This window comes from Heteronotia binoei, chromosome 2 (assembly GCF_032191835.1).
Source record: "Heteronotia binoei isolate CCM8104 ecotype False Entrance Well chromosome 2, APGP_CSIRO_Hbin_v1, whole genome shotgun sequence".
Lineage (NCBI taxonomy): Eukaryota > Metazoa > Chordata > Lepidosauria > Squamata > Gekkonidae > Heteronotia > Heteronotia binoei.
In genome coordinates, this window is record NC_083224.1 from 158,626,631 (window position 1) to 158,643,313 (window position 16,683).

Below are 16,683 nucleotides of genomic sequence, written 5' to 3' on the forward strand. Positions count from 1 at the left end.
CTGCCCAGGCATTTTGGAATAGAATTTGGAACTGTTTCGCTTTGGCTGGATTGTGGCCACAGTTAATGGAGCTCTGCTCAAAGGGCTGATTTACCTGCCTCACACATAGCACATTTCTTTTTTGCCTCTCGCACAGCATATACAACAGTTCTTTAAGTACAAAGGGATATCTTACATGGTTTGGATTAGAGCGAAGGCTCCCTATGCAAATTCTTTATAGCAATGGCATCACAGAGTTCTGTAGTCCAAACAAGCAACTGTTTCCTCATATGTATATACATCTAGCCAGTTTAGGTTTCAGCTACTTAAATGCCAGTGGACCATCATTTGGTTTCACTTTGAATCAGACCTAAAATGTACAAAATACATACTGCCTTCCCATGACACTGGGCATTCTTTTCCAGTAGAGCCTAAATAAGTTTTCAAAGGGTACGGTTCTCATTTAATTTGCCTTGTTGCTTTCATATACTTTGCAGAGGATCTTGGAAATTATAAATAAACATGGGAACAATGCATGGGAGAACCCTGCTAACCCCCACTGAAATTATTCCGAGCTTAGAAAAGCTACCGTGGTGGTCATGTGCAAATCGCAGTCTTTTTTTGCTGGGCTTGTGTCAGAGAACTTCTCAGAGAATTGTGTTCTCTCTATTATATTTGACTTTTAGAGGGATTTTTGATTCTCTGTTCTGACTTGCCTTCCACATCCCCTTATATAGTCTCAATATTTCAACATGCTCATTTTGGCCCAGTTTTCAGGCACTTGGCTGAAGATTCTCAGTGCCCAGGACAATAATATCTAGGCAGTGTAGTTTGGCTATATGTATCCTGTACTTAAACCAAATGAATCATGCCACCCACATAAAATGTTTGTTCAGTATGGGGGCCTGGGTTCAAATCCCCAGTTAATATGACCTCTCTTTCTCAGCCTAATTTACCTCACAGGATTGATGGGAACTAAAATTGGAGAAGGGCACCATTATGTTGGGATGGCAAGAGTGTGTGTAAGAGAAAGTGAATGCTTGGCACTGAAGGCCCTGCTCCTGACAAATGGAAACTCTGCTCAGTCTCACTTCTAAAATTACCTACCAATCTTCAAGACTGTCTTTATGAAGTCGGAAATGCAAGTTCCAGAGTACTGAGTTTAGTACATGGGTCCAATACTGGGCATAGGGATTATAGATTACACAGAGTTCTAGTCTATATGCTGCAAGTCATGGAACCTAACAATGTTTTGGAAGCATGGCCAGCAATATTTGTGTTTTTAAAAAATGTCTCTTTTATTAATCCTGCCCACTTCCAGTTCTACTATGCCAACACTCTATAAACACAAAGCATCATGAGTTATACAACCACTTTGAGATAGACAGAAAAGTCAAATATAAATATTTAAAGATAAAGAAAAGTGAAAACTTACTGATTTAACTTTCGCTAGAAATGTCCTGCTACAGAACCACACTTTTGGCCCACTATGTAATTCAGAATGGGATATTAGTAGGTATTTAACAATGCTGATATTCATATCTGCTTTTATGTTTACCTATTATCTTTGGACCAGAGTATCCATGTCCTTTACTTGTGCTGTAATGTAATAATTGTATATATGTACATATATTCACCCAGTACTTGTTGCATTTTATGGCCTCTTGGCCATGCTGTTTATTCCCTCATCTTTTTACATAAAATGCCCACTAATAAGTATTCATACTGAGGAACTAACTACACATTACATTTTTTCCAGGGAGATCCCTAGGTTAGATGGAAAGGCATGTTCTGGAGTTCCACGCTTCCCAGGTCTCTGCCGATCCCATTTAGACTGAAACTGGAATATAAATAGGGTGGATTTCGACCTAGGGTTGCCAACGATCAGGTGGTAGCTAGAAGTCTCCCACTATTACAATTGATCTCTAGGTGACAGGGATCAGTTTGCCCAGAGAAGATGGCTGCTCTGGAAGGTGGGCTGTGTGGCATTATACCCACTTTGGCATTATACCCTCCCCTCCCCAAATCCTGCGCTCTTCAAGCTTCACCCCCCAAATCTCCAGGTATTTCCCAACCCAGAACTGGCAACCCTACTTAAATCTCCTGCTGCACCATTTCCATTGTGGAAATATAATGCCAATACATTTGCAGCCCCTAGGGTTGTCAACTATAGGTTGGAAAATTCCTGGAGATTTGGGGTGGAGCTAGACAGGTTGGGAGGGACCTTAGTAGGGTATTATACTATAGATTCAACCTTCTAAATCAGCATTTTCTCCAGGGAGATCAGTTGCAATTCTGTGAGGTCTGCAGGGTCCACCTTGAGGCTGGCAACCCTAGCAGTCTCAACAGGACAACTAGTGCCTCTCAGGACAATGGTGCAGGTGGAAGATATGGACTCCCTCTATGTATCACTGTCCCAATTCAAATTGAGCCCATGCATGCCTGGGAAGTGTAGAATGTCAAAACACATCTCTCCACCTGACATCCCTAGGGAAAATGTACCATGGTAGTTATGACTCAGTCTCTGAAGTATCTGAGAAAGTGGGCTCTAGTCCATGAATGCTTATACTGATATAAAAATTTTGCAACGTAATCTGTATCTCTATTCAATAGGAATACTGTATTGAAAGAATGTTGATAATGAATTGACATCCATAATTATGCACTCACTTGTTGCCCAGTGACAAGAAGGATGGAGCCTTCTTTCCCATGTACCACTTGCCGATAAATGTGATCGAGAATTAAAAGTTCACTCCAGCAGTTCTGAAGCAGCTTCATTTGGTCATCAACCTGGAGGTGAAGTAACAGAACAGAAATTATGGCTGCATGTTTGCAATTTGCTATTTATTATGATTTTCTCTGGAGTATTTTAATAATAGAAGTCTGAGACATTGCTGTAGTACTATGAGTTACTTTTTAATGGCTTCATTTAAAAGCACTGCTGTAAACATTTACGGGCCATCTGAAGTGACTCTTTTCACAAAACCTACTGAGCCAGGATCAGATATTTGTGTGCTTGTAGATTTTAAATTGTTACAACAGCTCAATGGGATGAGCATCTAATTTAGCCTTTATTAGATCAAAACAACACCACATATCTACAAAATATACAACACCATTGCATTTTGGGTCTTCATTAGGAGGCCATTCTATGGAAAGACGCATTGGATTTTGACCATATCCGTTACATGTAGTTGAGAGACTTGACAATTTATGATGAGAATGCTCCAGCATTGCTTGCAAGTCACACACTCATTTGATAATACAGCTGGATGAAAGAAAAGAGGATTGGAATATAGCAGACGGATGTATTACTAAGTCAAAGGGAAGCTTCTGTTATCATAGAAGCAGCCTTGCTCTCTCCTCCTCATGCTGCAGGTAACCATGATAATTCATTTCTGTTTAGCTCAAAGAACAAGGTTGAGCTGATATTAAAGAAGCGCTCTGACTTCTGCCCAGATGTATTTATCTCCTGTGCCATTTCTAACAAAGCCACCAATAATCTGGAAGAGAAGATTGCAGCCATGCCTTGCTGAAAAAGTGCAAGTCTCAAATCCTCAGCATCTGTCACACAAACAAGTCATGCTGTTTTCAACTATAAAATTGTATTTGTCTTACTGGAAGGGTTGAAATAAATTACAAATGTGTTCAAGATGCATTTCTAAAATGAGTTGAGCTCTGCTGGAATTTCTGAGATCAACATTAGTTCCTTTTTAAAACAGTATTTTGTTTTTAAAAAAGGTCCTGCTAACCAGTACTTTTTTGTTTTGCAATATTCTTCCTAGGAATAAGTGTTACAAACCCACATGTCACAATCCAAAGGACAGATGGGTATAAGGCTGAAGTGCTTTGCATGGGAGCACACAGGGCTTTTTTTGTAGAAAAAGCCCAGCAGAAACTCATATGCATATTAGGTCACACCCCCTGGCATCACCATTGTTCCACACAGGGCTTTTTGTTTGGTAGAAAAAGCCCAGGAGAAACTCATTTGCATATTAGGCCACACCCCCCTGATGCCAAGCCAGCTGGAACTGCATTCCTGTGCATTTCTGCTTAAAAAAAAAAAGCCCTGGGAGCGCACAAGCTGCTCAGGTTCTCATCCCCTGTAGCCCTGCACTTCAAAGAGATTTTGAAATCACCCAACCTTCACGGGTGCATGAGGAGGACACAAGGAACTGTGAGTGGTAGGGATGTGCCCATGCAAAACACTGTGCAGAGTCTTTTGTATTCCCTCCCCTGATTTTATTATTATAATTTTATGATTGAAATTTAATTGCAGTGTCATTATAAACAGAGTTATACCCTCCTGAAGTCAGTGGACTTAGAAGGGTGAAAATTTGCTTGGGATAGCACGTTTATAGAGCAATCCTAAGCAGGTCTACTCTGAATTCTACTACAGTCTATTCAATGGAGTTTACTCTCAGGAAAGTGTCCTTAGGATTACATTGTTAGTCACTTTGCTGGAAAATACATTAAAGGAATATACATGGTAAAAGAAGTAAACTTAAAAACCTCAACCAATGAGGGGTGGTCTTAGTGATTCTCGGCAAACATCCAGGATGGGGCCCCACAATCACTGCCACCCCTCCTGCCAGGTCTACCCCCTGTCACTGGGATCTAACAAAGGGATGGCCTGGAGCTGCTTTTGTCACAAAAAGCTGGCTGCCCAAGTTTGGATGGGGTGGGTGTGAGCTGCTGGCACTGCTCCAGCTGCCCCCTCTGTTGGAAGGACAGGGTCATAGACAGTGGCCTCCCCAGCATAAGGTCTGGGACAGCTGCCCCGATGCCTATTGGTTAAGACCACCCCTGCAACTAATAAATACTATTCAACATTCTAAGATGGAGTATCAGAAAATGTGGCAGCAGCATAACCAAGTTCAATATACAGCAAAATAAAACAGAAGCCCAGTGATACTTTCAACACTAAAAGCCTTTATTCCAGCAAATATACAGCAGTCAGGCAGTATCCAAAGTGGGATCTTCAGCACAAAATGCCTATATATTAACATAAGCTTATAGAGTTCTAGAAGCTAAGGTTGGTACACTCATTTGATCCATAATATGCTCTAATTTATTTTTCATCTTACATGCTCAACCAAATTCCATCATGCAATGCAAATAAATAGACAGACCACCCTTTTATAAGGCACGTGTTGAGGTCAAACCATCCACAATTAGCAAGATCCAACCTCTATGTCTACAAACACTCACAAAAAAGGCTTTCAAGAACCATCTGTCTCAACCACAGGCAACAACGCTAGAAAACAAAAAATCACTTTGTATTTTGGGGACTTTTTGAAAGTCTGAGAGTCATCAGTATACTATCAAAGTTGACCCCACCCCCTCAGGTGGTATCCCCTCATTAGCAAGCCACTGCCGTTCAAACAGTGCAAAACAAACAAACAAACAAAGCAGAATGAACAACCCCTCCTCAGAGTTTCTGTTATATACAAGACTCATAAAAGCAGAAAAACAGAACTTCTGCTAATGACTCACAACATCTTCAGCTCATTTACAATGGGTATGGTCTACAATGCTGACATGTACATGATATGGAGAATCTATATGGTAATCAACAATGTTGTGCATTGTGGCTGCTGTTTGGAGTGCCCATCACTTGGATATTAGAACATAAGGAACTACCTTATATTGCAAGTGTTAGGCTAGGTGCAGACCGGCACTTCAAGCCAATACAGGGATGGCTCGCAGACAGATCAAAAAATCAAATCCAAACATGCACAACTGCCTCCTGTCCTGCTCCCATACTCACCCCATCCTTAGGTGTCTCTGCCATGGCTCAAAAAGCTACCACTTTCGAAGCTACCACTTTTTTTATGCTGCATGGCATCTTCCACCCCAGGTGTCTGAATGCTGGAGCACGCATGCAATGCGCATTGGCAGTGTGAACCTGCCAGGCCACCCCAAGCTGCTTCTGGCTTTTTTTTTTAAAAAAAAAACACATTGCTTCCAAGAGCATAGGCACATGGGCACACATGCGCATGACCAATAAATGAATGGGAAAAAAGGAACCCAAACAAAACTACAGGGATGGTGTGCGACAGCTGTATGACTGTGTCAAAGTGCGTCATGTGCTGGATACAGGTGCTTTGCAGGGGAGCATGTGGATGGGCTTCCGCTGCTCCATTTTGTGCTGGCCCAATTTGGGATGCCTCCTGCGTGCCCCAATCTGCCAATCTGGAGCCAGCCATTGTGGTGTGAGCCTATGCAGAGTTATTACAATCTAAGCTCTCTGATAATAATAAAGGAAGACCTGAACAAGGCTGTTAATGATAGGACGTTTTTGAGATCATTAATTCATAGAGTTGCCGGATGTCAGAAGTGACTTGATGGCACATAACACACATGTACACACCCACTGAGATCAACAGGCTTTAGATGGAAGTAACTGGACATCAGATTGCATTGCAAATCCCAAAAACAAATCAGTAAAGAAAAATATTACTATGCATGTACAAGCTTCAGAAAGAGTTGTGGAAGACATGGAAGCTCTTGTCATGCATACTGAAGGTTTCCTCTGGGACATGGATATATGCACATCACTTGATTTCTCTACACTTGATTGCAGTACACATGTGTCTGGTTCACACATTTCTATATATTAATAATTCTGCACTTGATGACTTACAGCTAATGTATGAAACAACAATGTAACACGTACATTGGCATAACAACATAAACATGCACAATCAGCAAGGAGGAAAACAACAATTACCCCTGCATTTGAAACATTCCTCTCCTTTTAGAAGCACAGCAGAGAAATTTTGCCACAGTCTCAATGATCTCAGAGTTATGAGTGGATAATAGGAAGAGAGCCTTACAACCATCAGATTGTTCTTCATGATTTTGAGGAAGAGGATCTAAGTAAATGGCATGAATATCACAATAAAATGTATAGTGCAGGAGAACATGTTCAGTACTTTCTATATCCCTCGAACCACAAATGCAAAACCTGTTGGGATATGCAGTTTTCTTAAACCTCCCATAAAACACAGCAGAAGGAAGGCCATTAAAACAAGCTAACATGAAGGCTCTACAAATGTTTGGGGAAATCAAGCAAGATACTCTGCCAAGGTGCCTAAATGTATGAATTGACTCCACTGAAAAGCATTGAATCTGATTGTAATGTGAGAGAGAAGTTAAACCTGTGATGTTGCCCATGGTGGCACATCCACACAAGCATGTGCATCCTGTGATATTGTAGTCATCACGCGCTATATGTTCTTATGAGATCTTTCCCTTGAGCACTGGCAGATGAATGCATGAGATGACTTTGTTGCAGGCTACTGCAGATGTGGTAAAGTGTTCCAACTGGGGTTGCTGATTCACACATCACTTGTACTGATCATGGGAACCAGTCCTCGATGACTCACAAAAGACTGGGTCCCTTGAAAAGAAATTGCATTTTAAATAATACTGCCCAGCCCACCAGTTAAAGTCTTCTTAATCTCTGCTCACTGTGTCCTGCCTGCAAAGGTGAGGTGGGTGGTCACCACAGACATGGCTTTTTCTGTGGTGGCACCCCACATTTGAAAGGCTCTCATTGATGAGGCTGGCCAGCAGAACCAGCATGTGGGAGTTGGTGAACTAGGCAATGGCCTGGGGCACCAACTCCCACAGGTGCATGGGCGGGGGGGGGGGGTAGGCACCCCCTCCTCATCCCCACTCGCACCATCCCTGAGCCTTTCTTGGCTCTGAGGGGTTGGAGGAGCTCCCCAGATCCCTCAGAGCTGAGAACTTGGAGCACGCTGGGCATGGGAAGGTGCGAGTGCTCTTTCTGGGCTTTCCGGGATTGGAGGAGCGCCCCTGATCCCTGAAAACCCAGAAAGAACCGGCCCCTGCCCAGAGTGCTCTGAACTTAAAGCACGCTGAGCAGGGGAAGGAACAAGTGTTCTTTCTGGGCTTTCAGGTATCAGGAAAGAGTCCCCGATCCCCGAAAGCCTAGGAAGAACACGGCTTCCCCTGCCCAGCGTACTCTGAACTCGGAGCATGCTGGACAGGGGAAGGCACCCAGCAGCCCTCTCCCATTTTATAATGAGCTCAGCAGGGGCTGCGGGGCTTTGTTTCTTCGCTCGGACCAATGCCCCCGCAGCCCCCACTCAGCTCGTTATAAAGTGGAACAGGGCTGCTGGGCAGGCAGCGCGCCACCACAATGACATCACTTCTGGGTGTTGTCATTGCGGTGTGCACATGCACTTTGTGCACGTGATTAGTATGGGGGGACATCAGCGCAGGGTTCTGCCTCACGAGGCAGAAACTCTAGCGCCGGGCCTGCTGGTCAGCCACTACCTTACTTTCTTTTAGATGCCAGCCCAGAACATTACTTTTTACCTAGTCTTTTATCAAAGAGTTCTATCTCTTTTAGTCGGTTTTTTTGGTCTCTTTCTGGCAAGAGAACTGTTTTATCAGTATCACTTTAGGTGCTCAATTTGTTTTAAGCTGTTGCTGGTTTTGGTTTATTGTTTTAGTTATGAGACACCTTAAGCAGGTCTCTGGAGAGGCAGCATATAGATTCGAATAAAGCCATGGGCCTTGATTGGCTCTAACATGCAAGTTATGATTTGATACTGCAGTCATCAAGGGAATGCATTCAAATGGGTGAACTTAACCTAAGTAATTAAGGATTGCTTCCCATGTTACTTTTCCCGAGAAATGATTAATGTGTGAGTGTGAAACCTCTGAGTCTTAGTAGTTAAAGTCCATGTTAGTTCTCTGAAAACTGATGCAAATACACATTAAAGGAGGCTTAAAGTACCTTACCACCTCCAGTGTAAGGATTTGCACTAGTTTGAGCTGAGATAAAAAAGATGACATTCATCTAAAAAGAGTCTAGATAAAAGGAGTAAACTCATGAGAAAACTCATGTAAACACAGAATGAAAGTCCCAACTAAATGAAAAAAGAAAGGCCTGTGGATTTTTCAAACCCAAAGCAGTTAGTCCTTGAGTGAAAGCCCCTTGCAAATGAGCATTCCAATAATATGTCCTCAAGCCAATTAATAGTTAACTATGATAAGTGCCTTTCTTATGCAATGCAGGGCAAGACACAGTCATACTCTTCATTTTCCCAATGCTGTCAGCCATTTTGTGACGATTACTCTTCTTGAATATAGATTCAGGTGGGTAGCTGTGTTGGTCTGAAGCAGAAGCCTCAAACTTTGTCCTCTTTGAATATATTACTCAAATATATTATTACTCTTTAAACATCTGCCATTTCTCATGCACCTTCCGAATGGCAGAAGATGTTTATTGCTGCCAGAGTAGCCATTCTGCAAGGCAAGCCTTGGGGGCTAACTTGGACAGCACTTTTAGCTTCTAGGTGACCAGGTCTACCACCATCTTGCGATCTGGATGCTTGCTCTCTACGCAAACCAAAGCCAACAAAAAGGCAGAGGGCTTGCTGGAAGGGCTGCAAGAGAGGAAGATTCTGGCTGGAGCAAGGAGAATACAAGAAGTAAAGGTGGGCTAGGTGTAGTACATGGATGAATGGCCAGGCAACATTAGAAGATCATTTAAGGTTCACTTTGGAGACAGCCTCCCACTTCTTAGGTGATCAACTGGGCCAAGCAAAATAGGTAACAAGTCTTCAGCATTCAGTAAATGTGAGGAAGGCTAAATACAGAAAATAATAGCCCTACTTTGCAAGAATTGGTATTCAGGGTTTTTTTTGAGCAGGAACACACAGAAATGCAGTTCAGGCTGGCTTGGTGCCAGGGCTGTGTGGCCTAACATGCAAATGAGTTCCTTCTGGGCTTTTTCTGCAAAAAGCCCTGTGTTGGTATTAATGACATACTGAACATAGATGTTTCATTTAACCTGCATGCAGCATGACTAATAGTCATTGAACTACCTCCCATAAATGTGTCTACTCTCTTTTTAAAAGCTATGTAAACTAGTGTCCATCACTGCATCTCATAGCTGTGAATTCTAAAAACATTAGTAAAGTACCTCCTTTAGTCTGTCTTCACTCTCCTGTCAATCAACTCCATTGGGCAATCTCAAGTTTTAGTATTTAAGGAGCATTCTCACCATCTTCTTTCTTCACACCAGGTACAGTTTTATAAACTTCTGAAGTGTCCTTTCTTAGATGCCTTTCCAAAAGCCCAACTACTTTTTTTAATCAAAAGAGAGATTTTCCACACCCTGGATAACTTTGATAGCCCTTCTCTGCACTGTTTCTAGCTCTGTGATTGATTGGTTGATTGACTGAAGTGGTTTAATTAGTTGCTTTCCTGCAAGAAATGTCCTCTTTTAAAAGGGATGACCAGTATTATACAGAGTATTTCCAATGAGGCCACACCTCAGATTTATAGAAATGCATTGTGATGCCGTCAGCTTAATTTTCAGTCCCTTTTCTAATTATCTCTAGCATGGAATTTGCCTTTTTCACTGCTACTACATATTGCCATTACTGTCTACTCCTGAATCTCATAGTGGATCATTGTCATGTCCTGCTACAGACATTGTGATAAAATGCTTTTCTGAAGCTGTCATCACTGTAAAGGTGAAATCCTATTGCTTTTACAGCAGTCATCTGAACCACTCTAAGGCTGTGATCACACACACTAAACAATGTACTTTCAATCCACTTTCAATGCACTTTCCAACTGGATTTTATTGTGCAAACTGGCAAGATCCAGTTGGAAAGTGCATTGAAAGTAGATTGAAAGTGCATTATTTAGTGTGTGTGATCGCAGCCTGAGTAACCATAAGGTAGCAGCAGTCTTGCAAATAGTTCCTTACTTGGTAATCTCTAGAGCTCTGCAGATGTTTCATTAAGGTGAACCAGCAGCATCTGCACAGTCACTATCTTGTGCAAATCTCATGCATTTTCCATGCACATTACAGCTTCCACTGACATCAATCAGAAATCTGGAAAATTAAGGTTCTGGTTTGCATGGATGGAAGCAGCACATGTATGGAAAATCCACATGTCACCCAGTTTTCAAAAGATGATGTGTACCATGTGCATTGTGGGGTCACGAGGACTCCCAATTTGCTTGGAATGGAAAGAAGCATCTGCAGAGGGCTCCTGGTAAAAAGGAACTGAAAGCTTTACAGATGCGAATTCTTTCTTTTATGTCACAAATAACTAATCTAGGTAAGGATACTCAAGTAACTTAAAAATAGATTTATTTGTGAGGCTGGGCAGCAGTGGGTTTCATCTTGTAATTGTTTGTACATGGAATCTTCATTGCTGGATATTCAGCATATAGATTAAGAGTAGGAGTGAACCATTTTTGAGTATGCTGATAGAATAAAGACAGTTTTATCATGAAAAAAAGAAAATTATTATTAGCCTGAACCTTATATTGTTGCTGGAATTAACTCCAGGACAAACAATAAACAATGTGTAGCATTTCTACTCAGAAGTAAGACAAACAGGATCTGAAGCCCAACTAATGTAAGTAAGCCTGTATCTATGTTATGAGGCTTCTCCACTTTGCATCCATCACCTCTGCAAAATATGCAGAGGCATTCATATCGGCAACAGAGCTACCACATGGAAGTTTTAAAAACCCCCTCAAAACTTTCCTGCATCAGCCACCATGTTCCCTGCATTCTTCTCACACTGTGCCACTAGAGGGCTTTCTGATGACTTTAATAGAATTGGTCAAATGTAGTGCATGTTTTCAAAGGTATCATGACAGCAATTTTTAATATTGTTTTTAAAGCCCACAAGAAACACTCCAGTGGTGGCAGGGTGGGGGAAATGGTGGTTGCAAGAAACTGAAAGAAAAATGGTGCTGCAGTGGGTGGTACCCTTGAAAATCCACAACTTTTCATCTAGGTGGTGTGCTGATGCGCTTGAAATGTGCTGTTCCCCAAAAGCCTGTAGCAAAGTGGGTTTGGGGAAAGAGCACATTTGAGTACATGTAAAAGGTAACTGGAGTACAATTAGAGCATGAAGTCATGTGGATAGTTAAAAAAACAACAACTGCAGTTTGGATGCCAAACCACCACATGGAAGCAACCTAAGGTTCCAGCCTTAAACATATTACTACATGTATAGCCTGTATGTAGGGCTTTTTTTGTAGCAGGAACTCCTTTGCATATTAGGCCACACACCCCTGATGTAGCCAATCCTCCAAGAGCTTACAGGGCTCTTCTTACAGGGCCTACTGTGAGCTCCAAGAGGATTGGCTACATCAGGGATGTGTGGCCTAATATGCAAAGGAGTTCCTGCTATGTAAATCTTCTCTTCCTAGTACTATCAACAGAAATAAAATTTGTTGTGAGTGGCTGAACCACTGCTTGTGTGATATAATTTCTCTTACACCTTTCGTAATGATCCAGTGTAAAATTCATCTACTGATGTTTGGTAGAAGAGAGAGTTAAGTCCAGTGATTTGCTCCACCCCAGCAGAAATAATATTAGACTGTGTTCTCTGAATAGCCTACTGGAGTTTGGTGGAGACTTTTGGAAAGTGCAGTATCAAGTCTCTGTTGACACCGAAACCCACAAGCATGCTATCACTGGTAGTTAAAATGAAGCCTTGTCTCAGAAACACTAGTTACATAACTGGGAGGGGGGGGACACCTCTTCATGCTGGTGTTATAGACAAGGAAGCTTAGTGCAATAGAAGACTCATGTTGTTCCTTCCCATAGTTTAGAGCCTGTCCATCATTACAAGCTTTCCTTTCTGCTGCAGAAGAACACTGACTGGCAACTGGCCATGCCAAAGGGAAAAAAATGGAGGTTTGTGCTAAATGGATTTGGATCCAAACCAAACCATGGTTATTTTAATAAATAATACCAACAAGTGACACCAACAAGAAGAGAAAATCACACAGAACATGCAAAAATGCTGAACAACTGTAGACCTCTGTACTCATATGAAAGACGGAATATAGTATATGTATATAGAGTTCAGCTGTAAGCATACAGCGTTCTCTGTCCATACAAAAACCCTTTAAAAAGCAGAGAATATGATTTACATTCTGATTCTTTCCTCCACGTATTCCGAGAATGTTTTCTTAAATTTCTGAAGTGCTTTCCCTGGGGCCAAAAGCATTTTTTCAGAGTGCATCATACGCTGATAGAAGTGTACTAAGATAAATATTTATTGTGAACTCTGATTGTTCCAAGAGGTTAATCAGTGCACTCTACTTAATCTGTCAATAAATGTTCATCTTTTTATAAGAAAGGAAGCACATTTGTGACCTGGCATCCTGTTCACCTGGTCTCTGCACCAATTATAGAAATGCCATTCTGACGTACTATCAAAATAGTTAATTGCCATTTTGCACCGGTAAAAAATGAATGCAGCCAGCAAATTATGCTTTGAAACAGCCACAGGAAGGCAACAGATATCCAAGAATGCTTTGAGGATAGATACTTTTGGATTTGCACGCGTTTGGCAATTTTTTTTTGCACTTCTTCAGATCCATGATGGTATGCTACATACCAGTCCCTTCTCACCTTTCAGTTCTAATAAGAGTGCATTTTTTTGCACTGTTGGGTGACACTAGAAACTTTGCTTCTGTACCTTCAGCCAGATTAGATCTATATCTTTTCACTGTGTGGATATTCTTTTGTACTTTCACTAGACAATAACGCCCAGAATTCCTTAGGGACTAGCTTGACAGTTAAGTTAAAAGAATGCATTGTTTTAAAACGCATGGGTTTATGAAACAAATGTAGTTGTGGAGAATACTGGCAGAATTTAGTAGCTCTGTCCATCAAGGGATCAAGTGCTCTATATAACAATACTTTAATCTGTTCTGCAGTGTCAAGAAATGGACTACCATGATCAGGGTTGCCACTTGCAGTGGTCATCCAAGAGTTTCTTCATAAGCTCATATCACAACTTCATACCTTTCAATATTTTACCAATGAAAACTGAGGGACTATTTGCATTGCAGCAATTTTTTTATAGCAAGGATCACTGGCTAAGACACCTGCTTCTCTTAAATATTGCAGCTTTCTGGCTGCTAAGGTGAAACTAACCTTAACTATTTAACACAATGTTTAATCTCACAGTGGACCTGGCTGTGCTGATGTATTTTAAACACATACACCAATGTTTATTAATTACAGTAGGACAGGAGGGTGAGATTCAGAAAGGGAAATGGTGTACTGGCATTGTGTCTTTCTCCGTCTCTCCACTTCTAGAGAACATAAAAGGAGCAAAAACCAACATTATCCCCAAAAACAAAATGGGGACATTGATTTTTGCAGAAAATTGGGACTGTCCCTGAAAATAGGGAGAATGGAGCTCTGTGTCCTCATAAAACTTACAAACGATGAATGAGGGTCATGTTGATCTTGCAGTGAAGCATTCAGACAAGTGCTTCACTGGAAATAAAAAAAGTCCCTGATCAGGCTGTGTTGGATGTATCCAGATTTAGAAATAGCCCACAGAAACAATGGAATAAAAAACTCCTTTTAAATCCAAACTGCCTGTTGTTGAACTTTGGGCACCCTGCTTCTGAGGAGTCCAAGTAACAGATTCCAGTGTGGTAGTTGGAACCCACCAGGTAATTTGTAAACCTTGTTGGTGCTACTTCCAGGTTGCCGGAAATGCATGCTCTGGAAAATGTATAAAAACAGCAAAGAACTGGTCTATACTACAAAATCTGCGGTCAGATGAGCTGTTTGATCTGATGTTGTTGCAGTTACTCTGTAGGTTTAAAAAATCAAACAGCATTGTCAGTATCCCCAATCATACCCCCGCCCCCCCCCCCCCACCCCAACCTCAGCCCTTCTAGATTGCGAGTTTTTTGACACCAGGGAAAGTCTGTGGTTTATGGATACAAATGGTTTTACCCTAAATTTCTAAATGTCTTATTTCCCTGTTGCAAAGTTGAGCTGTTTGGGAAGTCTGAACCTTCTCTTCCATTTTCACTCCCCCCCCCCTTCTGAAGCAGTTAGTGATATGCACATAATTGAATCTTTGCACAAGGGTTTTGAATCACCACTTGTGCAATTCTTCACTGTAATATTTTGTTGTGATCAGGAGCCCACGGGGTGTGGGTGTGTTAGAGTGACAAATGCAAGAAAATGATCTGCCATTTCTTGGAATGGGATGGTGCTGGAAATAGTCCTTATTAAGGCTCCCAAATTGGCAGCAAGGATTTTGCCCCCAGAACTTTACTCCAAGCCACTTCTTAATATTACTCTGGTGGGAAAGGTCTATGTGGAGAGAAAAAGGTGCAGGATGCACTCAGGCAGTGCCACAGAAATATTTAGAGTCCTATGAAATTAGTGGGAAAAGAAGTACAATCTGGTGGGAAAGAGAGTGATTTCTGGCAGAGAAATATGAGCTGTCAAAAGGGAGCCAGTGCTTCAAATATGGGGAAGGATGGTGGCTCAGTAGTAGAGCATCTGTTCAGTAAGCAGAAGGTCCCAGGTTCAATCCCTGGCATCACCAACTAAAAAGGGTCCAGGCAAGTTGGCATAAAAAACTTCAGCTCTGGAGAGCCGCTGCCAGTCTGAGTAGACAATACTGACTTTGATGAACCAAGGGTCTGATTCAGTATAAGGCAGCGTCATATGTTCATATCTGCTTATGTACAAACAAACAAAAAGAATGCCACTCACTCCATGGCTACCATGCAGCAATAATCTTGGATGGTCAACCACGGGGTGAGCACACAGAGCACTGGGTTACAGATGAATGTTTAGACAAAATTCTTCCGCACAAAAAATTAAGGATAAAATTAGAAGCATGGCGCAAATGTGCTAAACCAATAATCTGACCACAGCCTTATTTTATTAAAATGTGTATACCCTTCTGTTCCTCATGGAATGCTGCAGGAGCCATGCCCATGTAGTTGGATTCCATTCTGCACCAGTAATGCCTACAGGAAGGAATCATGCATCAGGTGACTGATATGCTAATGGAAACAATCTAAGAAGTAACCTTGTTGTTTGTTTGATCCAAGTGTCACTTTACTACATTTGAACTGATGCCAATGCAGGCTAGGAAGGCTCAGCCCCAGAAACCACCCTTATTTTGGGGAACAAGATCCAAGGAACATCACAAACTGGAGTGCCAAGCTTATGACTAGTCATTGTACAGTAATGTCTTGGAAACTGTGGTGAAAACAGTTCTAACTGGATGGGGTAATAGGTGAGAAAAAAGGGTAGGCAGACAGGATTTCAAGGGGCAAAAAGGAAGGGAGAGCCAGACAAACAACAAACACTAAAGCAATAGCCCCCCTCCAAGTCAATAGGAGTGGAAATGGCGCTAGGTGGCATGGTATTTGGGCTAGCATCTGTAGTGTGGACTCCACCTTCTGGCCATCTATTCACCTTCCTACCCCTGAGAGGCAGCCTAGGCTTTGACACTTTGTCTGCCTGGATTTGCCACAGTCACTTGCTAAGTAGTCCTAATAGTGAAGAACATGCAGTAGGTTGAGAAGCAACAGGTGGGAGAGAGTCACTTTTTAAAAAAAGGATCAGAAAAGCTTAGCCCAAGACTCAGTTCTAACACTGCACAATTCATGCGCGTAGAAACAAACTGATGAGCTGATCTGGTAATATCTCTATTGCAGATTCCAAATGAATTTGGATGTGGCTGTAATCTTTTTAGCAAAAAAGATTTGGAAAACTTGACCCAGAGCAGTGTTCTACCAAGCCAGCCTGCCTGCCCCTTCCATCCTTCTAATATACTAATATTCAACAGGGTTCCTGAACTCCCAAAGACCAGACAATTGTAAGTTCTCAGCATTTCAAGCAAGCTC

At 41.8% G+C, this 16,683-nt stretch overlaps 1 protein-coding gene across 2 annotated transcripts in view; it reads right to left on the bottom strand.

Moving 5' to 3' along the window:
- The window catches only part of NR5A2 (nuclear receptor subfamily 5 group A member 2), a 183,835-nt gene that overhangs the window by 74,290 nt on the left and 92,862 nt on the right, over window positions 1–16,683 (bottom strand). For both annotated transcript variants that reach the window (XM_060232348.1, XM_060232347.1), the window contains exon 5: window positions 2,650–2,769. In XM_060232348.1, coding sequence (XP_060088331.1) covers window positions 2,650–2,769 — 120 coding nt within the window. The remainder of the gene's footprint in view (window positions 1–2,649; window positions 2,770–16,683) is intronic.